At 39.8% G+C, this 27,942-nt stretch overlaps 1 protein-coding gene across 1 annotated transcript in view; it reads left to right on the forward strand.

Moving 5' to 3' along the window:
- Positions 1–27,942, forward strand: part of WWC3 (WWC family member 3) — a 112,266-nt gene that overhangs the window by 42,320 nt on the left and 42,004 nt on the right. The window contains exons 3-6 of the mRNA XM_081276922.1: positions 4,752–4,955; positions 13,777–13,853; positions 15,761–15,840; positions 27,555–27,684. Coding sequence (XP_081133048.1) covers positions 4,752–4,955; positions 13,777–13,853; positions 15,761–15,840; positions 27,555–27,684 — 491 coding nt within the window. The remainder of the gene's footprint in view (positions 1–4,751; positions 4,956–13,776; positions 13,854–15,760; positions 15,841–27,554; positions 27,685–27,942) is intronic.

Below are 27,942 nucleotides of genomic sequence, written 5' to 3' on the forward strand. Positions count from 1 at the left end.
CAGTTAGCTATGTGTTACTTATGTCTTGCTGAGGACTGAATATAATAAGTTTAATGCAGGGTTTTAATATTTAGTATAAGTAATAAATTTCCCAGGCAATCTGGAATCAGAAATACCTCTCATAATGGAAAGGTTTATTGCAAAGTAGAATTTAACAAGTTCCTGGAACAGCAAGTGCCCAAGTGGTTGCTTTAACACACCAAACCTTTTGATCTTCATGTGTGAAAGGAGAAAATGGTGTAAAGGTGACAGGTCTTTGATCTTGCCAGTGTCTTTTGTAGAACTATTTGGAGCAGTGGTTCTCAGCCTGGGGTGATCTTTGTCCCCTGGGGACATTTGGCAGTACCTAGAGGCATTCACAATAGTTGTGCCTAACAGAGGTGCTGCTGGCATTTAGTGGGTGGAGATCAGGAGTGCTGCTAAACATCCTACAGTGCACAGGATGGTCTCCCAACAGAGGGAATAGTGCCAAAGAAGGGAAACCTTGATACAGAGGCTCCATGTCATTCTACATCCATTCTCCACCCTCACTCTTGGCTTTCTGCTTCTTCATTAGCCTTTCTAGAACTGATCCCAACTAGGGTTCCATTTCTCACTCCTATTTTCATTCTAGCTCCCTTCAGTGTTTCTATCATTGTCATATTACTACTGGGGACATGAAGGGGACATGAAGCATGGTTTTCCCTTGCCTTGCTTTTTCTTTCAGTTTATTAAGTGTGGGTCTGAAGATGCATGATGGATTTTGATATTCTTTCCCTCTCCAGTCCTGTGGTACCTCATGTTCCCTTAGTATGATTAACCTGGGCTGGTTTCTTTGGGGTTGATTCCTGAGTTTTGAATTGCCCATGATGTTTCAAGGTTGTGAGCCTTCTTGTCTCAGATATTGAATGACACTGTCAGGCAGTGGGCTTTCCAATTCCTGGCACTAAGCTTTGTACAATTGTAGCCATTATTCAAAAACTGTCCAGTGATGATTGGAAACAGAAAATAAATATTGTCCTGGCCCCACTGGCCTCCCATGCAGGTATCCAAGTGGCAGGAGAGTTTCTAGGTGGATCTGCCACCCACTGGATAGAGTAAGGTACCTGGAAGAAGAGAAGTTGAGAGGCCCCAGCTGAAGACTGTTCTTCCAGTGGCACTCAATTGGCTTGCCACCTCATGGCTATGTGTTTGGGTGAATATGGCTATCTTGGGTGGCCCTCTCAGCTGATAGAGTAAGAGGCAGTTCCTGACAGCCAAAACCCTCTCATTCTGTGAAACTACTATGCTATGGGACTGGGCAGTATGGCTGTACCACCAGGCTTTCTCCTTCCTGGGCCTAAGTAAGTATAGATGCTCACCAAATGGTATAGACATTTGCCTTATACAACATTTCCAGAAAGTCTGCCTGCTGCTCTTGTGGCCTAGGACCTGTTCTGGCCCGTCTTTCTTGTAAACTCAGCACTTATCCACCAGCGCCCCTTGTTTACCATGACATTTCTTGCCCGCTCACTCACTGAATCACAGCAAGCGTTTATAGAACACCTTTGAACTGCCCACTCTCTTTAGGCCCTGGGCGCCTAAGAAAGTAAGACCCATTCTTCACCCTCAAAGATTGACACTCTAAAAGTGGCCATGGACCCTAAAAGAAAATAGCCACCAAGGACTTTCTTCCAGCCACCAGGAACATAAAGGATGACCTAGCATGTGGGGGGTAGTGAGTGAGCATGAAAGCAGCTCTGGGGTCACATCACCTCCTTCATCTGAGACCTTCAAGGAACCCAACTCTTGATGACACAGGTTTAAAACTCTTTAAAGCAAAGATCTAAGGAATCAAATATTAACATTTGAACTATGCAGGTGGGGTGAGGGACCAGAGAGGCTATGGGTTGATACCCTCAAGATTCCTGAGATCCTCCAGGGCACTGGAACACTGTGAACAATGCCATTGGCTGGCTTCAGGGTGTCATGCAGCTGAATAAACATCAGGAACATCCGGGCAATTACGAAAGTACTGATTCTGCCCCACCCCAGTCCCATTGAATCTGAACTCTGGGGCTAAAGCCAGACTCTGGTTTTTGGTTTTTGTTTTTTTTGCTTTGTTTTATCTTTACCCATATAAGCTTTCAAGGCCTAGAGAGGCTTTCTAAGAGCCTGGGGTGGCAGTGTGAAGGGCTGATTAGGGGTATAGGCAGGAAGGTGGATGGGGATAATGTTTTCAAGAGAACCTGCTTTGGAACATTTAGCAAGCACACTTGTGTGGATGGCAAAACAAGAATAGCATAAAATTTACCTTACTAACCACTTTGAGGTGAAATTCACAGGTCACAAAATGAACATTTTAAAGCGAACAGTTCAATAACATTTAGTGCATTCATAATATTATGCAACTGTCATCTCTGCTAGTTCCAAAACACTTTCATTAGCCCAACGGGAAAGCTATCCTCATTAATCAGTCATTCTGTATTGCCCTCTCCCCTAGTCTCTGCTAGCTGTTTCTGCTTTCTGTCCTTGTGAATTTGTACATTCTAGACATTTCATATCTATGGAATCATCTGTATGGCTTTTTGTGTCTGGCTTCTCTCACTTAGCATGATTCTTTCAAGATTTCTCTATTTTTGGGGGGGCTGGGGATGTGGCTCAAGTGGTAGCGCACTCGCCTGGCATGCGTGCGGCCCGGGTTCGATCCTCAGCACCACATACCAACAAAGATGTTGTGTCCGCCGAGAACTAAAAAATAAATATTAAAAATTCTCTCTCTCTCTCTCTCTCTCCTCTCTCACTCTCTCTTTTAAAAAAAGGAGATACAAATTTGACTCCTATCTAAAAAAAAAAAAGATTTATCTATTTTGTAGCACATGTCAGTACTTCATTCCTTTTTATGACCTAATATCTTTCCACTCTCTAAATTGAGAGAAGATCCTGGGGATATAAAGCCTAAGGCAGAACCTTTGCTGTCCAGGGTTCATAATTTACCTGTGAAGCAGAAAATATAGAAATAAGTATGTGCCAACTGGTACAGGTGGTTAGAATGGCATTGTCAATTGTGCAGAGGAGAGACACAGACCAGGAGAGCCAGAGAAGGCTTCAAAAAGAAGGCCTTTGCAATGAGTGTTGGAAGGTGGTAGGCTGCCCTGGTGAGCAGAGAGGACAGAAGCAGCATAAACACAGGCACCAATGAGCTAGTCAGGCACATCTGGTGATTTTGGAAAAGTTGTCTGTACAGAGGTTGTTTGTGAGGAAAAGGACACAAAATAGAGATAGATGAAGCTAGAAAACGAGTTTTGGAACTCATGCTGTGGATACTGGATTTTGTACTTTAGAAGAGGTACATATGAAAGAGGGTTGCAGCAGTTAGGAAGGTAATGTGGGTAAGTGCACTGAGGATGGGCTTTGTTGGCATGAGACAAGAAGCTGAGTGACTATGGGGGAAGATTGTGAGGCCCTGATTGAAGTAAGGGGAGACAGAGAAAAGGGCATATAGTCAGTCATTATTGTATTCAGCAGTAGGAATCACCACTTCTTGATAATCCTTAGAGTATTCTGGGGGTTAGGGGGAGAAGAGCACAAGTTCTTTGAGGATGATACTCAATTTGGATTCCCAGGTTGGCTAAGTAGATAGATCTAGATACTGCTCATCGAGAGAGGGAAGCAGTGCATGGTGTGAGTTGTTTAGTTTGGTTTTGCTTCTGGTAGTGAAAGGGCAGTGTGTGAGAACAAGTTGTGCTTCAGATGACTGGCTCAGAATTACTATGGGTCTTGGGCTGGGGATGTGGCTCAAGCGGTAGCGCACTCGCCTGGCATGCGTGCGGCCCGGGTTTGATCCTCAGCACCACATACCAACAAAGATGTTGTGTCCACCGAGAACTAAAAAATAAATATTAAAAATTCTCGGGCTGGGGATGTGGCTCAAGCGGTAGCGCGCTCGCCTCGCATGCGTGCGGCCCGGGTTCGATCCTCAGCACCACATACCAACAAAGATGTTGTGTCCGCCGAGAACTAAAAAAATAAATATTAAAAAAGTTCTCTCTCTCACTCTCTCTCCTCTCTCACTCTCTCTTTAAAAAAAAATTCTCTCTCTCTCTCTCTCTCTCTCTCTCTCTCTCTTTCCACCTCTCTCACTCTCTCTTTAAAAAAAAAAAAAGAATTACTATGGGTCTGACAAGAAGGAGATGCATTTAGGAGGCAGCTGGGAATAAAAAAATTGGAGCTCAAGATAGGAGTTGGAGCCAGAGGTAGATGTGGGCCCTTTCAAGAGCCTGCAGAGTGGGAAATGTGGGGAATTGTGCGTGGGAGGGGAATGAGAAAAGGAAAAGAGTAGCAAGTCAAGCAGGGGACAGTAGTGTTTTTACACATCCCATGTGAAGACTGTTCTTCTCACTGACTTTTTCACATCTCATGGTGAAGAAGTCAGTGAGAAGAACATTGTAATTATCCATTATACAAATATCCATTAACAGTTTTGAACTCATTTGGGTGCATCTCCTTGGGCACTTATTTAAAGTATGGTCTTTATTGATGAAAGGATCGTCTTGTCTTTCCTCCTCCACTGAACTATTTCATATCTGTAGAGTTTTCTTTTTGTCTGAACTTTGGAAATATAAGTAGAAGGTGTTCCAAACTTCAGAAAGTTTCATGATGTGAAACCTTTCACAATGTTCATCCTGATAATTAGTTAATTTTCATATTGACTAGTAGCATAATGCATGACTGTTGGTCAACCTACAGATGTTACCCTCAAGACACTCATTTCCTTATCATCTTCCTTTTAGAGCTTACCCAGATTGAGGATCCAAGAGAGCAGTGGAGGCGAGAGCAGGAACGGATGTTGAAGGAGTATTTAATTGTAGCCCAGGAGGCTCTCAATGCCAAGAAAGAAATATACCAGATCAAGCAACAGCGGTTCGAGCTGGCCCAGGAGGAATACCAGCAGCTGCACAAACTGTGTGAGGATGACAGCCGCTCGTATGCTAGCTGTGAGTTGACTTGTTCCCTTCACTGAATGCATGTGACTTTAAAAGCCATCTCCCTGCTAAGTTATCTGCAAACAACCAACTTTACTCGGGCAAGATGGCTTTGTAAAGGCTACAATCTCATACTATTAGCTAATGGATATTTATCAAATACTCACTTTGTGCTCAGATGTTAAAATATGGTGGTGATTAAGAAAGGAAAGGTCCCTCTCCTCATGAAGCTACATTCAGGTGGGAAAATTGAAAAATAAATGAGCTAACAAAATTTCAGGTCATGCTATGAGACAACCTCCTGTCTCATGATTGTCAGTTTTGAAGACACTTCACTCAGAGACCAGTGCACTTAATAGCTGTCTTACTATGTGCCTTGAGGGAATGGAGGAAACTCAGGTATAATGATATGTTGCTTCCAAGTCATATTTCTCCTGGTCTTCAGATATTGGTTCAAATATTGCAACTTAATATTGCTTGTCTGGAGTGACCTCTTGGGGAATGATTCCCTTATTCCTGGGTGGGAAGATTTGGGAGTCTGCAGGCATGCTCAGCTCTTGTCTGTCTGTGGAGGCCTTTCCTGGGCTTTAGTCTTTATTGGGCAGTACACTGAAGGAGAAGGAACCAGTCTAACCCAAAGAATCAGAGAAATCTGACCCCAAAGTAAATGGCTGTATCTACTGTTCATGCTTTTTTTCCCCTTTTTTGGTGATGCTGGGGATTGAACCCAGGGCCTTGTGTACAAAAGGCAAGCACTCTACCAACTGAGCTATATCCCCAGCTGGACCCTACTGTTCTTCAGAGGAATGCTTCCTTAGTTTCAGAGGCTACCAGAGATGAGCTCCCATTCATTAGTGCTTAGTGGGTGCTCAGGGATGGAAAGAACCAGGTCTGGTCTCAGAAACCAAATCCTTTTTTTTTTTTTAACTGATGGTAACTGCTCAAGCTAATCCCTTCCCAACAGAATTGTCACACTCAATAGTCCACTGCAGGCATGCATGGCTACCATGTCTTGGGGGCCTTTGAACTTGGAGAGAATATATGAAGTTAGTACCACTAAGTTTTATTTAATCAAAACCTAAGTCTAGTGACACACAGGAGTATCTATGTGTGACATTGTTGTCATGTTATCAGGTGTTTGGCTCTGGTGACCAAGCTTTGAACATAAAAGATGTGATCATAGCTTTATTCTGTGTTGCAAGTCAGAATGGAATAAACGCCAAGGGGCCACATGTCTTGTGCTCTTTTTATTGCACTACTGTCAAAGGTGAAAGAAGCATAGAAACTGTGGACAGTGGCAAGGTTTTGCCTCTGTAATAGGAATGTAAGATGTCTTTCTTACCATGTGCCTTGAGGGAATGGAGGCAACTCAGGTATAATGATGTGTTGCTTCAAAGTCACCTTATCTCCTGGTCTTCAGATATTGGTTCATGAAAGTTTTTTATTGATTCTTTTTAGTTATATATGACAATAGAATCCATTTTTATATAGTTACACAAGCATTTTTTATAATATATCTCATTCTAATTAGGACCCCAGTACATGCAAGTTTTTTTTTTTAAACTTTCCATGAAAAGGTGATAGGTCAGCTCAGTGCAGAATTTTATGGACTGGTTTCTTCTCTCCATAGTTTTCATGTAATGCCTTTCTCTGATTATCATATTGGAGTAATGCTAGCTTCATAGAATAAATTGAGAAGTTTTCTCTTCAATTTACTGTAAGAATTTTTATGGGATTAATATTAATGTTTTCTCAACCGTTTGATAGAATGTATCAGAAAAGCCACAAAGGCTTGGAGTTTTTTGTGGTAATGTTTTTAACTATAGAGTCCAATACCTTTGATAGATATAGGGTTGATTTTTAAAATTTTTCCTCTTGAATCAGTTTTGGTATTTGTATGTTCCAAAGGTTTTGTTCTTTTTATCTAATCTTAAACTCAGCAAACTTTTCTATGAAGAGTCAGTAGTGACTATTTTATGCTTTGTGGGCTACTGGATCTTAGTCTCCACTACTCAATACTTTTGTTATTGGGCAAAAGCACTCAGAGACAACATGTAAATGAATGTGTCTGGCTGTGTTCCAATTAAAGTATAAATACAGGTAATAAGCCAGATTTGGCCCATAGGGAGTTTGTCAAACTATGATGTGAGCTGTCAAGTCTGTATTGTTCGTAGTCTCCCCTTGTTATCCTTTGACTCTCTGTAGGATACAAGGTGTGAATCCTCTTTCATGCCTGATATTAATAATGTCTGTCTTCTTTTCCTTTATTATAAGTGTAACTAAACTTTTGTCAATTTTATTTATCTTTACAATGAACTGGCTTTTGGTTTTCTTTCCCCCTCTGCCTCTTGTCTTTTTTCTATTGATTTTTATTATTTTTTATTTCCTTCTTTCTACTTAGTTTATCTTTAATTTGTTCTTCCCTTTCTGGCTTCCTAAAGTGGAAACTTAGATCACTGAATTTAGACCTTAGTCTTTCACATAGCCTTTAAAGGTGCAAATTCTTGAAGCTCTCTTTAATTCAATCCATACATTACTATATTTTAAAATTTTTATTCCTTTCAAAATATGTTTTCATTTCTATGTGATTTAGATTTTGACCCATGGGTTCTTTAAAAGTAAGTTGTTGGGGGCTGGAGTTGTGGTTCAGTGTTAGAGCACCTGCCTTGTATGTGTGAGGCACTGGGTTTAAAAAATAAATACATAAAAATAAAAGTTCATCCACAACTAAAAATATATATGTATATGTATATTTTTAAAAGTAAGTTGTTGGGAATTTTAAAAGATAACATGTTGTTATTGATTTCTAATCTAATTCCATTGTGGTCAGAGACTAACCAAGCTAAAATTTCAATCTTTTGAAATCTATTGAGATGACTTTTATGGCCCACCATGTGGTATCTCTTGGTGATCTCAAGAACAGATACCCTTGGACTTGATGCCTCAACATCACACCTAGCTGAAACATTGACTTATAACTGGTTCTGAGATCATGTAGTTCATACAGCTTTCAGAAAGCTACTTGGCAGAAGCAAGGTTAAACCAAACAAAATTGCCATTTTTTTGCTAAATAAATTGAATATTGGCTATTTCTTATGATTCAACCTAATAGTGTGTTTCTTTCCCATATCCCTTAGGCACTTTATCTGTTATGTTTTGGGTTTGGTTAGGTCCCCAAAGAGGCCCTCAAGTCAATCTTTCAAAAAGTGGAACAGAAGAAGTACATATCAGAAAAACTTGGTAGGAACTTTCTTTCTCATGATTAAAAAGAAGAATTGAGTTAAGAGAAGGTGGTGTGTGTTATGTACTAGCTACAATCAGTGCAGCCAGAATTTCAGCTTCAAGGAGTGTGGGCACTCTGGACTGTACACCTTTGAAGAGGTAGATATAGGGGAACCTTAGAGCAGCCACTCTGAAGGTGGAGATGGGGAAACTCAATGCAGTGTTGAGCCTGTGGAGTAAGGTTATTCAGTACTTAGAGTCCTATGGATCTGGGATATTCAGCAAGATTGGTTTTTGTATTTCCATCACCTTTTTATGCTCTTGATGTTTGGGCAAATAAGGAATTATACTTAATTGCATTCCTTCCTGTACCCCACAGAATTTTATTAATGCTCAGTAAAAATACTCAAGACGCTGTCTTTGAAGTGGCGTCTGCTTCTTCAGTAGAGGAAACTGACAGTTCTGCAGTGTTGAGAATTGAATATACCCATCAGTTTCCATTGGCTGACCTGTGAAGTCTTGGTGTAGACAGAGTCCCTTCTGCATGTGAATAGGTTGCCTTGGAGGCCAGAATTAGGCCTGTCTGTTTTCATGAAAGGGCTAGAGATGCCAGTGGAGCTTCCTGGGGCCTCTTAGCTCACCAGGGAAAAAGTCAACTATGAATGGAATCTAGGAGTTAATCCAAGTGGTTTATCAAATTGCTCTGTCCCTAGGGCTCCTACTAGGCTCTTTTAGTCTGTTGTTTAACCTGAACAACTGATTACAATGAGGAAAACCCTGATAGTCATGACTCAAATGAATTCTTTCTGGCCACAGGATAAAGTTCAGTACAGTGATCCTGTTGGTTTGAATTGCTGATTTAACAGATGGCTTGCACAGCCATGTCAGAGGTAATGGGCCCACGTTGGTAGCTGCTGTGGCTGTACCACAGCACATCTGGCTCCAGTTGGCTACTTGGATCTTACAGCCTCTCCATCTCTTTCACTGCCAGTTGATCACCTGAAGCAGGGAGGTGACTCCTTGCTCTGGTACTGGGAACTATATATCACCTGGATTTACTTTGTTACTTCTTCATTGATAATAACTTGAAGTAGAAGAAAACAATATTCAATAAGGTAGTGTTTCATATGCTTTGTTATGTTTTCCACATTGTAGCCTCTGCTATCATCTTGGGAAACTGAATCAATCGACTAAATTACTTCTTCAAGGTTATATACCCAGTAAATGATAGAACTTGAATTTGAACCCAGATCTGTTTTTTTCATGGCTGTCAGTTCTCTGTACTATTTCCCAGACAAATAAGGCAGCTCAAAAGAGCTGATTGCATTTTTAGAATGCTTAACTTCTCTTTCAAGTTATCTGAAAATAAAGGCTGGTTATAAATGGACAGGTTGTATGGCAATTATACAACAATAAAGGGGCAAGAGGAAAGCAGAGCACTTTCTACTTCTTGACTTTCTCATGGCCCATGTAGGATCACTCAGCTTTTTCTTCACTTTTTGACAGGTATTTATTAAGTACTCACTGTTGGTATATACTAAATGCAAGGAACACACTTTATTCCTAATGGCTGATTACAAGGGAGAATGAGGCAATAATGATAAACAGCCATTTTTAATGTTGGAGCAGAAGGGTGTGGGGAGGAGTGGAGGAGAGGAAGTGCATCTCACTTATACCCTTCAAAGATTTTCTCCTGAGCTATTGAAATCACCAGAAAAAACTCCATTCATTGGAGAGGAAAGATTTTGTGTCAATGTTGAGCCATCTGGTATCTAAGAATATCCAAGCCTTGACCTTTTTTGCTCCTGACCAAAACAAATTCAGATGCTTTGCTGGATTAGTTGGAGCACAATCTCCAGGAACCAAGATCCCAACTCTATTTCTATGGGCCTCTGAGCTCACTGCCTGGTGCTCAGTCCTATTTTCTGCTTTGTAGAATACTGGGATGAAACTGGTTCACAATGGACTCATTCTCTCAGTGGCACACCTGATAATTTTTCTACAGCTTTATTTTGTAGATTTCTCTTCTCCATTTTTCTTTGCAACATGTTTACCTCTCTGCCTTCTTTTTAAATGAAGAATGCATTCATTATCTCAGAAGCCTTTTCTAGTGTTACTCCTTCATTCTTGAGAAACCTCTGGCATCTACCCAGATATGCCATTTATCTGGCATTCAGATAAATGATGTGATGATTTTCAGGATCTTCTGGAAGAAATTCTTATTTATATATTTTTTTTTGTGGTGCTGGGGATTGAATCCAGAGCCTTGTGCATGTGAGGCAAGCACTCTACCAACTGTGCTGTATCCCCAGCCCTGGAAAAAATTCTTGTATGAGTATAATTATAATCTGAGCTACAGGTTTGCAGACTATGTTAGTTCTGCTGGCTGAATCCTGTCCAATGCAGGTGTTGCAAATAACTTCTTCTTGGAACACAGCCATGCCCATTCACTCACTTGTTGTCTATGGCAGTGAAAAAAGCAGAATTGAATATTCAACACAGACTGTATGGCCCACAGCAAAATGTACTGATTCTCTGTCCCTTTGCAGAACCAGTGGTTCTCAACCTTGGCTGCAAGTTCAAATTTCCTGGAGGGCTTTTAAAAACTACTAGACCTGGGCCCTATGCTGTCCCTAGATTTATTTAATTGGCCTTTGATGGGGGAGGCAATATTTTGCGTGTTTCTTTAAAGCTCCCCAGGTGGTTCCTGAGTCAAGATCTACTGGTTTAGATTGACTGTGTATGTCCCTTCTAGCAGCAGGAATGTGACTTTGTTATCCTGACTGCCAGGAGCAATACACTGAAAGTATCTTTAGGTGCCTGGGAAAGAGTCAGCCTTATCTCCAGTGAGAAGGTGCTGACTCACCCTGGATTCTTGGGTCAGGTGGTGGTGAGGCTTGACCTTATCAGCCATCAGTCCTGCCAACATTCTTTCCGAGGCTCCAAGCCCATCCCACAAAAACTATCTTCCCTCGCTCCTAGCTAAAGGATTTCTCATCTGCTGTCTGAGTTAGGATAAAGGCTACAGTCAATCTGTTCAGACTTTTGTTTTCCTTCACATGAGCATGTTGGAGCAGGCAGGAGAAAAATGGATCTTGCAGCATTTTCCCCACATATTAGTCTGCAAGCCTCAATCTTGGAGGCAGTAGTAGAGTACATGTGTTTACTGAGAGATAATCCCCCAGGAGTTCTAGACACAAATTCTTTTATGAATGATGGCATAGTATAGATCAAGTCATTACAAATTCAGTCTTTTAATCTACAAAATGGGGAAGCATAATCATCATCTTCCTTTCATGAAGATTTTTGAAAATAGGTGAAATAAATGTGAAAGGGCCTCTAAAATAGCAAGGTATAATAATTTAAATTGCTGTGGTCCAGCTAAACTATAACCTTATTATTATATCATGTGAAGCAATATTTTATGCCGGAGCCAACTCCTTAAGCTATTTAATTGCTCTGCATATTCAACTCTCTAGAGAAAAGAAAGTTCCAAGGTGGCAGTCTGGTCTTTATCATAAACCTTGAGATTAGAGACATGTTTACCAGAGGAAGAACTTTTTATAAATGTTGTAGAGTGCATGCTGTTAAAAAGGGGGTCTGGAATCCTAAAACTCTAAAAATGGTTCTGTTAGACTTATGGGAGGATCTAACATAATGGTCTCAAGTTCCATTCATTTTCCTACAAATAACCTAATTTCATTTTTCTTTAGGGCTGAATAAAACTCCATTGTGTATATATCTGCCACATTTTCTTTATCCATTCATTCTCTGATGGAACCTAGGCTGATTACATAGTTTGACTATTGTGAATTGTGCTGTTGTAAACATGGGTATGCTTGTATCACTGTAGTATGATGACTTTAATTCTTTAGGCTAATGCTATGGAGTGGTATAGCTGGGTCATATGACAGTTCCATGCCTAGTCTTTTAGGAACCTCCATACTGATTTCTGTAGTGATTTTACTAATTTACAATCCCACCAACAATGTAAAAGCATTCCTTTTTTCCCCCACATTCTCTCCAGTGTTTATTAGTATTTGTATTCTTGATGACTGCTATTCTCATTGGTGTGAGATGAAATTTTAGTGTAGTTTTGATATGCATTTCCCAATTGCTAATAGTGTTGAATATTTTTCATATATTTCTTGGTCATTTGTATTTTTTTATTTTAAGAATTGTCTGTTTAATTAATTTTCCCATGCATTAGTTGAGTTATTTGACTTTTTGGTGTTATATTTTTAGAGTTCTTTATATAGTCTAGATATTAATCCTCTGTTGGAAGAGTAGCTAGCAAAGCTTTTGTCCCATTTTGTAGGTTCTCTTCACATTACTAATTGTTTTCTTTGCTGTGCAGAGCTTTTTAATTTGAAGCCATCCCGTTTATTAATTCTTGTCTTTAAGGAAAGGATTTTGAACTAAGTTATAGTTCTAGGCACCTAAGTTAACTGTGTGACAATCAACCTTTGGTACTCAAACCAAAAAAGTAAAAGAAGGGGTTATGGCCCTGCTGATGGATTTTCTGAGCAGGTGATATTAAGGACAGTAACCAGGAGGCTGATAATACTAGTGTGGAATGACTCGCAGATGAAGACAGATGAGCTGAGGAAGAGAATAGAAGTCGAATTGCCATAATACAAAAGCCTGTAGTTTCAGACACCAAAAGAAAGGAGCCAGAAACATCAAGAAAAAGCTATGCAGAGAGATGGAAGGAGTGGTAGAAATGAGAAACAGCCACTGGCTGCTCTGGCCACTGGAGTACTAGAAAAGAAGTGCAGTTCTCTGTGCTGACAGAAATTGGCAGAGAGCACATAGCCTGTAAACAGCTCTGTGGAGCTTATTCACCCTGAGTATTGGCTATTCATACTAATGACACTGTGTCTGTAAAAAGCATTTAAATCATGTGCACTGCACTGTTTAAGAAAGCATTGAGTGATGTGATATATTTAAGCTAAATATCCATCAATGATAAGCAACTAGAATAAAACCATGAGTACCTCATTTCAGTTTTTGGGAACAAAAAACTTGGGGGTGCAACTTTCCTCAGCTTTGCCAGACTAGTGTAGTTCTAGTAGTGGCATAGTACAAATCTGCCTTTTTTATTTTATAAATTCTTAATGTGTCAAAAATTGTTCATCTGGATGTGAAGAAAATGAATACAAAATCAAAATGCAACCACAGAAAATAATCACAGTTAACCTTTTGCTTCTATCCTTCAGTGACTTCCATATATGTATATTGGAAAAGACAGAAACAATGGGTTCATACTGCTTATACCTGCACATAGGACAGCTTTCCATGCCATAATCACCTCTTGTTTCCCCTTGTGTACGTATGTTTTTTAACCCTAGTAGATTTGTAGTAGAAATAAATAGGATGTGATTTTCCTGCAGCCATATATTTTCCTATATGGGATCATGAAGAAAATCTTGATGAAAAAAAATCAAACCTCAGGATTTGAGGTTGTGCAATATTAATTCTTTAGGAAACAGTGCCCACTTAAATCAGATATTTAGAATTAATTATTTAATATGGTAAATCAGAAGTTTCTTGTGTGAATTTATTTATTTTAAGGATCTATTGTAAAATAAAATATTTTTCTTCTATTTAGCCTTCTCAGGATATTCAACAAATACAAAGTATGACCCACACCAAATTAAAGCTGAAATAGCAAGTCGTCGGGATAGGGTGAGTAAAACTAGTATTTTTACAACTAGATTCACCATACACATTCTTCTTCTCTTTTTTAAAAATTTTGGTGTATTGCAGTTGTACCTAATAGTGAGGTTTATTTTGACATATTCATAAATGTATATAACATAGTTTTCTCCATTTTAATCCCTAGTATTATCCCCTTCCCTTCCATCCTCCCTCCATTCACCCCCTTCATCTACTGTATTGGTCTTCCTTTTATTTATTTAATTGGTGCATTATTATATATAAAATTGGAATTTATTGTGATATATTCATGCATGCACATAGCATAATTTGGTCAACTATATTCCCCACTTCTTCCCCTTCACCTCCTATCCTCTCTCATCTTTTATCCCCTGCTGCTTCTCTACTTTTCTCCCTTCTATTTCTGTGAGATCCCCTTGATTTTATTCCTTTTTAATCTCCAGCTTCCACTTTGACTTTCTGGGTCTGTCTTCTTTCTTTCTTTTCTTTCCTTTCTTTCCTTTCCCTTTCTTTTCTTTCTCTTTTCTTTCGTCTTATTTCACTTAGCATGATGTTCTCCAGTTCTATCGATTTTCTGAGTAGAGCTCCATTGTGTACATATACCACATTTTCTTTATTCATTCATCTGTTGATGAGACTTGTTCCACTACATGCTTTTTTATGTAAAATTATTAATCATGGTCCATTTTGTGGTTATCAGTGTATCTAACATGTTTTAGTAAGATTTTTAATTTCTTGGTTTATTATTTTTTGTTTGTTTGTTTTACTTTCTACTTTTTCCAATAAAAGGAAAAATGTTTCATTTTGAAGCCTTAGCTCACTTGACAAAAGATAGCCTGTATCCCTGTGTATTTCATGGGGCTGGACTCACCAGCTTTGGGGAAGACATGGTGACATCAGGGCCCAGTCTCATAAGGCTACTTCTCTGGACTACAGGGGTGCCAACTTTGACCCTTAGCAGCCTCAGCAACTATTGTTCTCTACTGGGCGACTAGTCCTAGAGGGATGGATTTTGCTACAGTGTTTGACCAGAAGGGTTCAGATGCTCCTTCCCTGGTGATGCCTGGATGCTTCAAGTGTCACCTCATTTTATCCCATCAGACCTTTGTCTTGGCTGTCTAGGAAGGATGACTTTTTTTTTTTTTTTGTAACAGGGATTTAGCACCCAGGGGTGTTGAACCACTGATCCACATCCCCAGCCCTTTTTAATATTTTATTTACAGTCAGGGTCTCATTGAGTTGCTAAGTGCCTCGCTAACCTGCTGAGACTGGCTTGAACTCGCGATCCTCCTGCCTCAACCTCCTGAGTTGCTGAGATTACAGGCATGTGCCACCATGCTTGGCTGAAGGGGTCACTTTTGTTGCATGTGTGAAAAAGCACAGGGGACACATTGAGGCCTCTCCTTCTCCTGGTCTGTCATTCTCTGAACCAGGATATATCTTTTAGGTAGTGGATCTCAAATTTTAGCATAGCTAAGAAAAATACCTGAGAGCTTTGTGAAAGTACACAATTCCAGGCTAACTCCTGGGATTTATGTAGTCCTAGAGCCAGTCCAGAATCTGTTTAGAAAAGCCTAGCAGGAAGTTGAGTTTCAGGTAGTAGAGACCCACCTTTTAGAAACAAAAGTTTCCTAGGTCTAGTAAGTAGAAGGAAGGATACTGAAGTATTACAAGTTTGCTAATTATGCAGGTTTCCCACGTGGGTAGGGAACTGTCAGCAATTGGGGATTTTGGTGTCTAAGCAAGGTGGTTCTTCCAGAGTGGTGGTGATTTTATCTGTGTGCAAATGGAAGTTCATGGAGGGAATAGATGATCGTTGAAATTGCAAGCAAATTAGAAACTTAAATGACAGTGCAAATAACAACTATAGAAACCATTTTTCACAGCTTGTTTTTGAAAATGGAATTTGTCTTTAGCTTTCCAGATTAAAACGAGAGCTGACCCAGATGAAGCAAGAACTACAGTACAAAGAAAAGGGCGTGGAGACCCTGCAAGAGTGAGTTGCCTGCATGTGTAGATGAGAGCATTTGCCTGTGATTTCCTGTTGTCTTGACTAATTGGGCTCCTGGACACATGTACCCAAAGTTTCATGACCTTTGCTTTTATGCCTTTATTTATGCTTGTTCTTTCCCAATCTTATACATCAGAGTCTCTCTGTCTCTTAAAGATTCTTTAATCTTTTAAATGGAAACACTGAGAAAAGAAGACCTTTATTTGTATGTATTATTTGTATGTTCATAGCTCTCCTTTCCAAGGCACACATGACCATTTGCATTTGAATTTGGGTTTTTAAAATTTTATTCTTTTAAAATTTTTATTCTAAAATTTAAATTAATTAAAGTAAAAAATTTAGAATTTAGTTTCTCATTCTCAGTAGCCATGTCTGAAGTGCTCAGTAGTCACATGTGGTTAGTGCACATTTTTTTGCACCATGACACTAGTGTGACATTTTGGACCAGATAACACACTTTGTGAATATCATTCTGTTACTGTAGGATATTGAACAGCATCCCTGGCTTTTACCTGATAGCTGCCAGTAGCACCCAACCCCTCATTATGACAATTGAAAAGGGCTGCAGATATTCCTAAGTGCCCCCAGTTGAGAACCTCAGGGCTAGTTGATACTCATTGGGTAGCATAGGCAATAGATTTCCATCATCACAGAACTAGCCCTCAGTCTACAAGTCTTCCTGTTCACATCTTTACAATTTTAACTTTATCCCTACCAAGAGTTTCAAGGTGAATTTCTTACCATCAGTGAGCTATATTAAATCAGTAAATTTAATGAACAAACATTGTTGTTTTACAAATGGCTATTATGATGGTCTGAAAGGATTAATTTTGTTAAGAGAGTATTATTGGCTTGTTGACTAAGAGTGCTCTCTTGACTCAGAGCCTGGCTTCACTGGCTAAAATTGGACATGTGCTTCACACTTTCTGAGCCTACTTTTCTTATTTGTAAATGGTGATTATCTTAGTCTACTTAGGTTGCTATATCAAAATACTATTGACTGCATGGCTTGAACAATGGATATTTTTTCACAGTTCTGGAGACTGAAAGTCCAAGACTTCATTCCTAGTACAGGCCTCATTGCTGACTTTCATGTGGTCACTTTTTTTGCAGTGTCTTCACATGGCTCAGAGAAAAAGCTCTGGATCTCTCTTCCTTTTTCTGAAAGGACACTAATGCCATCATTGGGATCCTACCCTCATTACCTCATCTAAGCCTAATTACCTTCCACTGGCCCTACTTCAAATACTTTCATATTGGGGGTGGGGCTTCAAAATAAGAATCTAGTGTGGGGGGATCATAAACACAGAATACATAATAGTGATCACTGTGCTAAATTGTTCAGAGGGTGGTGCCAGGGTCTTGTACCTAGTCAGCCTTCATCAAAGGCAGGAACCCACATGGCTACTATAGTGATGAGGACAAACAATGTGCCATGCTTTGCATTGTGGAGACAGGCTCAATAACAGTGTACCAAATATGACTGCAGTATCTGTCTTTATAGGGAGGTAATAAATGAATGTGAACGACATATGTAATTATCTCTACCTTATTCAAAGGGGAAGACTGGATATAGCAAACCCTGTTGTTTAACATTATGTCAAGATTGACCTCCTTAATTAGTCAGGATTGGGTTGGTTCAGGATTCATTTGTGTCTGTTTTTTCATTAAGGCCATCTAGGCACCTGGGGAGATACAAAGAAAGGGGAGTTGCATAGAGGGGCTCGACTTTCTTGTCCCTGCCCCTCTGGGCTGTTAAAAGATGATGGTTTGTTCAGAAACACTGCCATGCCCCCTGCAGGTGGGTTTTAATAAGCCTATTAACATGAGTGATCTGAATTCTTTTAAAGCCATTGTCCACTTTTTGCTTTCTCTGTTGTTACTCTGATGTGCTGTTACACTTGTGTTTGCATGCTCTTTCCTGTGTTTTAGATCTACTATTTGAGGTTCTTTTAATTATCCCTAGTTAGTAGTACAACCCCCACTCCCCACCCCCCAAAAAGTTCAGTTTTAAGCAAATGAAGCTTCTTTTCCAGTACTGTGATTTCACTGTGATTTTCTTTTTCCAGTATTGTGATTTTACCCCTGACAGTCCAGTCAGGCTCCAGAAACTCCAGCACCTCCTAGGATGCTTTTCTGTGTGTGGTATCTGTGTCATCCTGTGTCACTTCTGCTAAAGAGATTGATAAAGAATAAGTGCAAGCAAGTAATTTGATCTGATAGGTCATCAAGTTGCCCAAACTGTCTAATTGAATTGGAAGGTGATTTCCTACTTTCATTGGGCCCCACAGTAGGTTTCTCTCATTACCCTACAATGTTTATAGATAATATGTCATTTTAACACTAGTCATTGTGAGTGCTGGAGGTTGTCATTTTCATTCTCACTTGCAGAAGCTCTGAGGAAGGTGACTGGGGTTCAGGCACAGTCTGAGGCTACACAGTACCCATGAGGCTTATGGGAGATCCAAGCTTTGTGCTTTTCCATGCTGGCTGTGATTTCTGTATGGGATCACCTGGGCTCAGTGCCTGCTCCTTTGCCTAGGCTCCATCACTCTGGACAGCTCCATTTCCTTATTGAAGTCAAAGGCTATCTGACAATGTCAGTTTAAAACTGAATACTTGAGAAAATGAAATGTGCCAAGAGAAAGGCAGTTCCCCTCGCTGGAAAGTAAATCCACCTGTTGTAGTCATCAAGGATAGGAAAAGGCAACCTCTTTTTCTCCAGATGTATGGGGTAGGGGAGCAGGAGTGGGCACAGAGAGATTTAACTTGATCCCCACAGTTAACATGGAGTATGAGTTGTGCTCCTGGAAGAGAGAAGAGCAAAGTTTGTATTTTCTTTCTGCTTTCATTAGCAAGATCCCACATTTGGGAACAGCAATTATAAATTTGCTCTTTGCCAAGGGGAGGCTGCTCGTGCCTGTCAGAGCTCAAGGGAACACTCGCCCTCCCCTGGGGAGGCTGAGGAGTGGCAGTAAAGGCTCTGGACCTGGCCTTGGTCCTGAGGGGCCCACCCCCTGCCATGTGTTCTGCCAATAGGCCAGGCAGCTTTCCCCAGAGGAGCTGCAGAGCAAGGCCTTGCTTAATAGGCATGTTGCCTCTGCTCATTTGAAGATGCATTGTCACTGCATATTTACTTGATTCTGTGACACAACCTCTCAGGAAGAAGAGAACACATGGACATTTATATCACTCTTAAAACTCTTTGTAAGTGAAAAATAATCTGGTAGCCTTTCTATGAGTTCTATAGGCTTTGAGATGAAAACAGTCTCATTGTTTTTTTGATATTGAAGATTTGGCATTTCTTTTTGGGTTCAATCATTCAATTTATGTTATTCATTGAGAAATTTTGAAAACTCTTTTTAAGCATTGAAGATATGGTTACCACACCTCAACTGTGAAATCCTGAATACAAGTACAAATAGTACATAAATGTAGAGCTTCTCTTATTTTATTACCAACATCAATTTAAGGCAGTGGCCCTAGATTTTCCTCCAGAAAACTTTCTGCTTCCCAGAATCACCAGTGTATTCTTTTCCAGAGCACCTCACCAGGAGTCTGGCTGCTTATAACATTTTAAATTTAACTTGTTTATCTTGGTGAATTTCCTGGCTAGCAAGGAAATCCATCATTATGCTTGAGTCCAAGTGAGGAAAAAAGAACCTTTTGTATTTTAAAAAATATCTGTATATGTTGTTAGTATGTGTAGCAGGGAGCTGGCCATGGATATAGTCTCTGGATTAATGATAGAATATATACATGTGTGTATGTATTATTTATTTTTTAAATATTTCAATGATGGAAAATGTCAAAGATAAACAAAAGAGAGAAAATAGTATAATGAAACCCTCCTGTAAATTTAATCCCAATCTTGGCTCATTTTGTAATCCTGCCCCATCCCCTAAATTCTTGGTCCCTTATTGAAGAAAACTCCAGAATCACATTTAGATGATATTTACCTCTCCTAAATCTGTGGACTCCTTTTAAAAACATAACTCTAATACTCATACTCCACTTGTTAGGCATCCCTTCTCTAGCCACACTGTCCTAGTTCTCTACTGTTTGGGTTCAGATTCATCTGAGGCCCACACATTGTCTTTCCATCTTGCCTCCTCCATTTTGTTTGCCTGAGAACTTATTTGTTGATGAAAGTAATTTGCTTGTCCTGTAGAACTTCCCTGATTTGGATTTTGCAGCTTGAATTCCTGGAGCATTGTTGAACACATTCCTCTGTTCCCTGTGATTTATGTACATGGGTATAATTTGAGGGTCAGCTTCTGATTCAGGGTTGACTTCCTTTCTTTCTTCCTCTTATCTCTCTCTCTTTCTTAATGTCCATAACAATGTTCTATAGGTGGTGGTACTTCCATCAGGGGGCACATACTCTCTGGTTATCTTTTTTTCTGCTGTGAAGATTATCACAGCTTTCTTGGTCTGCTGCATCCATTTATAGTAATTGCTATCTAGTTCTTCACCTGATATTGTACATGTGTATCTTTCAGGGTAAAGTCTCTGTTTTCCATGGCTTTGCCAATAGAATGTATCAACAAGTTTCTGCATTTTTGCCAGCCTCAATGATGAAAGTATCTCAGTGTAGTGTTAATTTGCATTTCTCTTGAGGTACTCTGTGAAAATCTTCAAAAATAGGAGCATCATTTATAATAGATAATGAAGGTTTGCAGAAATATTGAGCACTTCCAGCAAAATATGTTCTAGACTCTGTTTCCCTTATTTTCTGAAGCTTTTTGAAAAATCACCTTAATATAACTTACCACTAGTGTCCAGAGGCAAATGGAATGAGGCAGAACTAAGATGTAGGCAATGTTTCCCACATGGGTGATCCATAAGAATAGGCTGAGCATGTCAATAGGTGTGAGGAGATTGCTCTTTGTGTTTCCCTACTGGAGATCTAGGATGCACCTTGAGTTAGATTCTGAGTTGTCTTGATCCAGGAAGTTCATTTAACATGGCTTCATCCTGAATTACCAAACTTATATGCCATCAAAGCTTTTTCTCTGCCATGACATATAATGTCCCTGAGCACTGGTGCAATGGCCAGAATATTGCCCTGACCACCTTATTACCACCTCTGTTGTTCATGTTGTGATATTTCCATATCTGGCACCCAATCCTTCTCACAACTTCCACTGTGACCGCTTTGAGCTGAGATGCTATTATGACTCACCATTCTCACTGGAAACCACAGGAATTTTTTACATGTCTCCCCTGCTGTGACCCTCCTGTGGCTTTCTCTCTCTCCTAGAAAACAACCAGACCCTATAAGAGTTGGTTCCTGACCCAAGGTCATTTCCTGCTAGTTTCATCCTCACTCATTTATGCCACCCACCCTGGTTACCCTGCCAGCTGTCCAGTTTTCCAGGCACCTCCTGCTCTTAGTATGGGTACTTGTAGTCATGTGCCTGCAATGCTCTTTCCCACAAACTCATCTCTACCTTTTGTGATCTTCCAGTCAGTGACATCTTGCCAAGATCTGTGCTTAACTATCCAATCTGAAAAGGTATTCTCTCCTTTACACACTATCCCAAACTTGACTGCATTTTGTTTAAAACCCTGGATTTATTTATTGTTTTGTTATGTATTTTAATGCTTATCTCCTTGACTAGAATGACATTGCATGAGGACAAGGATTTTGCCTTGTTTTCTGCCCCATCCTGAGGACACAGTTCCTGGCACAGGGAAGGGCTCAGTGGAACAAATGGACAGTAGCCCAGGTGCTCTGAAGAGGGGCTGATGTCACTGCTCTTGCCACTGGTAACTGTCACATAGTTCACTCCATTCTTGGATGCTGTAGCCTTCTGAGCAAGGGCAGATCTATCCTTAGCCAAAAGTTTTGCCTACTGTGAGGATCTCAGGGATCTATATAAATTGGCTGGTCACCTTATTAACTGCCCCCAGCATTTCCTTCTTGTCTAAAATTTGTGTTATACTGTGTTTTGGCCCTGTTTTTAAGAAGTCCTATTACTTATTACTGCTATTCAAATCATAGTAGGTATGTGTTACAAAGTATACTGATGACCAATTTCCATGAGGTATATTCTTAGCTACTAGGTAAGCTTCTTAGCTTCAAGCCTTCTGACTTACCCGAGGAGCTTCCCTGATAGGGTGCAATGAATGAAGTTATACCCATTTTTCTCCTTGGATAAGAATAATTACATACTTCTGAGTGTTATATACCACAATGAGGCATTACTAGATGTTAGTTTTTTCTGTCTGAAGGGATTTAGTAGTTTCAGAAGAGAATGGGATTGTTTAGTTACAACAGGCTTACATTAACAATATCCCACTCACATAGCACATAAAGTACAGCCCATGTGAAAACCCTGGCAGTACTCAGATAACAAGAAAACATACAGAAATGGGGATGGAAACAAAAAGAGCATTGTTCCTAGCTGTGGGACAGTCCGGTGTTCCACACAGGACCTGCTGTTGATAGAAAACTGCCGGAAGCTTTCTGAGGTTCACTTGAGGCCCTTGCCAGAGCTGCTGATGTAAAAGGTAAAAGTTGTAACAAAACTTTCCATTCTTTTAGGTTGTAATCTGTGGTATTAATGTGGAATATCTTTAGAAGCCTGGCGGCCTTTTCTCCAAAATGTGGGATTAAGAAATTGTTTGGTTTTGCTCTTGTTTTTATTCATACAATTCTCTTGACATCTTCAATTGAATAACAAACATGGAAACTGTAGGGTGATTAGAAGGTTGAGGTTGATTGTAAACATCTCAAACACATTTTTGACTGCACCAGGTTCTGCATCTGAAGCTTTATCTGTCTTTTTTTCCTTTCCTCTCCCATCTTCCTTTTCACAAGCAAACCATAAAGAGCTCCAGTTTACTTTGGGATGACATTTGACTAGCTGTATGTGTTACCTTCATGTATGACACAGTGAACATGTGAAGGCCTTGACTTTGAGTGTATTACTGTCTGAGTGATGAAAAGGGTGAGTGCTGGCATGAGGGACCATGACTTAGAACCTCGCTGTATCTCTTACTGGCTCTGGACCTTGAGCTAGTCATTTAACATTTAACCTCCCTGCAGCTACATACAAAATGTAGAGGGTGGAAAAGTAAAGACTATGAGTCTGTACTCAATTTTTTTTCAAACTGCATTATAACTTAAGTTCTTGTTAATGATTCCTTTTGTTTTTCCTGAGTAGTTATAATATTTCTATAATTTTATCTGCAGTGTGCAGTATAAATACTGACTTGCATTCTTAATTAAAATTAAACCCAGAATAAACTAGGTGTAGTGGTACATAGCTGTAATACAAGTGACTTGGGAGGCTGAGGCAGGAGGATCACAAATTTGAGGTCAGTCTGTGCATCTTGGCATGATATTATATCAGAATAAAATAAAGAGGGCTGGGAATGAACCTCTGTGATAGAGCACTTGCTTAGCATTTGTGAAGCCCTGGGTTCAATCCACAGTACTGCAAAAAACAAAAACAAAAAACAAAGAAGAATAAGGCAGGGTTATATTTATATTTTTAGTTGTAGTTGGACACAATCCCTTTATTTATTTTTATGTGGTGCTGAGGATAGAACCCAGTGCCTCACACATGCTAGGCAAGTGCTCTACCACTGGGCTACAACCCTAGCCCCAGACAGTATTTATTTTGACAATCACAGATATGACTTTTTCATGAAATGGAAGACATTGATATTTTGGAAAATACCAAATCATTGAGTATATCAACTATATTTGAACAGAATTTTATGTGGAATTTTTAAAGAGAGAGGGGATTCTGAATTAAGTGAATTTTGCAGAAGTGAAAAGAGAGGATTCCTGCTCTTCAATGTTTTTGTTGGATAATAATTGATCAAAATTGAAAAATGGAAGCTTTTTGAGTTTTGTGATATATAACTTGCCCTTATAAAGAAGCCCCTGAACCCAAGTTGGCCACTCTGAGACGGGTGATGGATGTTACACTCAGCATCACTGTACCCTGTGATCCTGTGTGGGCTTCAGAGTCAGGGCACGCAGGTTTGAATCTCCAGTCTGCCAGATACTAACTTGTTATCTGGGCCCCTTAGTTAATTGCTCTGATCCTCAATTTCTTCATTATAAAATCCAAGATTATGCTTAACTCATAGGGCAGTTAGGGGGCTAAATGAGGTGATAAGTAGAAAGCATGCAGCTAGACCCTTCCACCAAACAGGTGGTTTATATAGTGAACTATTCTTAAATAATATTATCAAATAATATATTTTAATTTAGTAATGCTTTATATAATAATATTTATTTATAAGTACTAGTATTTCAGAGATTCCTAGCTTTGAGATCATGTTAACTACTCATTTTCACTTTTAAAAATGGAACCATTCCCCTACCTTCCCTGCACACAGCACCTTGTAGGGAACTAGAATATCTTTGATAGAGCTTCAGTAGAAGCTGGGATGTGGGTCTCTAGCCCAGCCTGGGCTTCCTGCTTTGCTACAGGGCCTTGCCACTTTAGGGTGCCTTGGGAACAAGGTCAGAAGAGTTGCCCTGGTCAAATCCTCATTCTTCTCCAAGATCTCATAGCCACTTGGGTTGAGCTAAGAACAGAGCCTAGGCCCCTGGGCCTCTAAGTCATGTTTTTGTTTTCTAAAGCACTCTGCAGTGTCCACCACTGGCCTGAATTACAGGTGCTGCTAGTCCTCTCTCTTGTAGAATTGGGGCCTGTTTTCCTTGATGTGACAGCTATCCCCATCCTAGAACCTGATGCCTCAAGAGGCTACTGGCTTGATTGCTGGGTTTACTGATGGCCCTACTTAGGTGTTATGGCTGCAAAAAACCACACGGCATCCACAACAGTCAAGTATAAAACAGGAACAGAAGTGGTTAGTCTCTCTCAAATTGCAGCCTCGCCAATGGTATTTGATAAGCATCCATTTCTAGGCACCTGAAAAAAATTGCATTTGGTGCAATAGTTTCACTTCTCTACTTGGTGGTCAGTGTCAGCTGGTGATGACTTGCTGTATTCTTCATTCAGTGAACAGAAGCTCCAGTCATCAATTGTTAAAGAGCAATCTGACTTTTCTGGCTTCAGGTTTTTGTCTGGAATTGAGGTAATACTCTTCTGCAGTCCTCATCAATCTAGGGAGGTTATGGTTTATGACATTAAAAATGTATTGAAAACCTTTTATCAGAAGATGAATACAAGATATTGTTATGTAAATAAGCCTAGATTTTCTCTGCAAAAACAGATTGGTGACCTCTTTGGCAGAGTTACTGCTTTAAGATGTATGGCCTTTTATTTCTGCTTTGCATTAAAGACTCTTGGTTTCTTCCTAGAGCATCTACAATGGAAACACATATGGGCTTTCCCCCAGTTTTATGTTTTCCTATATCATGTGTCTTGGTGTTTCTGCAATTCCTATAAGATGAATAGCTCTCAAAAGACACTTTTTTAAGTGCTGGGGATTGAACCTAGGGCCTCACACATGCTTTCTGCCACTGAGTTATATCCCCAGCCCAAGATGAACTGACTTTGTACAAGGGACCTCACCCCCCAGCCTGAGTTCCTGAACGAGACATGGAACCAAATAATTTCATCTCTGTTTTTTGCTGTTGCTTTTGAGTGATTTTATGTTGGAAATGGATCTCTATCATATAACTGTCAAGTCAATGTTTATAAGTGCAGAAAACTGTAGAGTTCAATTTAATGATAACTGTTATATAATGTGTGTCAGTAAATAATAAGTATTATAAGAGGAGTTTCCTCCAACATCATGGTTCTGGGAGCTGGCCATTGGATTAACAAATTTTCAGTTCTGCCTGTAAATGTTCATTTATAGCAGGGACCTAGGAGTCTATATTCATTCTGGCGAGTCCCCACTCTGTTCCCATGCTTCTTATTCCATTCTCTTTCCATCATACCATTTAACCAGAGAGTTCACCCTGGGCAAAATTTCAATGAATGACATTGATTTTTGTTGTGAAGTTTTGACAGGTATAAGTATAAGATAGGCCTTTAGTGAAAGTCACACTTGATTTATAGGGCTGGGTAAGGTACTGGCTGTGAGTGAGAAAGCCAGCCATTTTGGTGGAAGTGGGGCTGGTTTTAAGAGACAAACAAAAGAGTTTTTAAAATGTACAAGGGGCTTATATACCTACTGCTGCCATTTTTGCTACTGACTCCCACATTTTAGAGATCACAAAATGGCTAGCTGATACTATGCTGGGAACTTTTTATATTTTATCACTAAATCTCATGAAGACTCTCAAGGTGTGAAGTTAAAACTAATCACTTCAATAATTTGAATGAACTATTGTGAAGGAACTGGAATAGGGACTTATTGAGCAGAGAGCAAAGAGAAAATCCATGATCACAGCCCAAGCTTTAGATCATTCTCACTTATTTTAACTTTCAGCATGGAATTCCATAGTTAAAAATAAATGTGCCTTCTTATAAAAATGTGTAAATAAATAATTTTTGCTTTGTCTTCCATTCACTCAAACCTCTGGCATGCATTCCAGCCCTGCCATTCACTAGCTATAGGACCCTGGACAAGTCACCTCTTTCAATCTGTTTCCTTGTATCACAAGTGGGGATACTGAAAATACCTCTCCCATGGGATGGATGTGAGATTTAAGGAGAAAATGCAATGTAAGGGCTCACTTGGCAGGAGGCCTAGCATGTAATGTCTTCCATGATTATTATTGTCATTGGGATAATGTGGACTCTACTTACTCATGGGAGAAAAGGTTTGTGTGAGTGGAAAACAAGGCAATTTTGGCAGTTAGTTAATGATCTAGATTTTCAGGATAACATGTGGGAAAAATTTTAGAACCTGAATCTGTGTAATGGTGGGCCTAGAACCTGAAAAGCAACCTCGTTTCTTTCCAGGGAAGGAATTCATTCCATTTTGGAGCCAGTTTCTCAAGTTCCTTATCCCTGAGGGCTTTTAAGGCTTAAGACTTAGGTATGGGAGACGTGACAAAGGACAAGTTCCCGAGGCTGTCTGCTCTTTGAAGGCAGAGCCAAGTCTTGTTCTGTTTTTTTGTTCTGCTTCCACCACCCAGAGCAAGGTCTGGTATATGTAGGGGTTAGCTAGAAGTATGGAAGGAAGAAAGGAGGGAGGGAAGAAGGGAAGAATGAAAAAAAAGGAGGTTTGGGTGGATGGATGTTTGGATTGAAGGAAGTAATTGAGGTGTCTGGGGGGGAGAGAGAGAGAGAGAGAGTAATAAATGAGAACTAGAGTAAAATAAAAGAGAGGAGACATAAAAGTTTACAACTTTTGCACAAGGCACCATTATTGAAAAGCTCACTACTTATTGCTGTGCCCATATATTCTCCCTGCACACAGATCTCATTCATAGGTTTTTATAATAAATATTTTTACCACTAACCTGGATGATGCTGAGAATAAACAAAGAAGGCTTGGTCCTCCTCCCTGAGAGGGGAGTGTATAGCTTCTTATATTATTCAAGCTAGTGATCTCAGTGCCAGCTCCTTAGTAGAGGACATGGGCACCCTCATTTGGAAAGGCTGCTCCTAGAGTGAAGGCAAACATCCACAGTCAAGTCTCAGGTCTTTGTATTTACCATGGGAAGGAAGGTTTCATGAAATATTTACTTTTCTGTGCCAGAACATCACTTTTAACTATTTGCTACATTTCTATGAAACTTTTGGGTTTTCATTGTTTAAAAGGAATGTCATGATCTCATGTGGTATGACTCTAATTTTTATTTTAACCAGGATTGATCGGAAGATGTCAAGTGCTCACACCAACTACAAACTAGATGAGGCACAGGCTATAATGAGTGAGCTGCGCACCATCAAGAAAGCCATTTGTACGGGTGAGAAGGAACGGCGAGACCTGATGCAGGTAAGGCCTGGGCCACCCCCTACAGAGCCCACCTACTTGCCTGCCTGCCTACCTGTATGTTATTTATTACATATTATATATTTATTGCATATATAGTTCACATATAATATTATATATACATATTTTAGGCACACATACACACTGTATTTAAATAAGTATATTAATTTCCTGGGGCTGTTGTAACAAAGTACAAACTTTGTGGTTTAGAGCAGTAGAAATTTGCTTTTCTAGTTGTGGAGGCCAGAAGTCAAAATCAAG

This window comes from Spermophilus citellus, assembly GCF_964194105.1.
Source record: "Spermophilus citellus genome assembly, chromosome: X".
Lineage (NCBI taxonomy): Eukaryota > Metazoa > Chordata > Mammalia > Rodentia > Sciuridae > Spermophilus > Spermophilus citellus.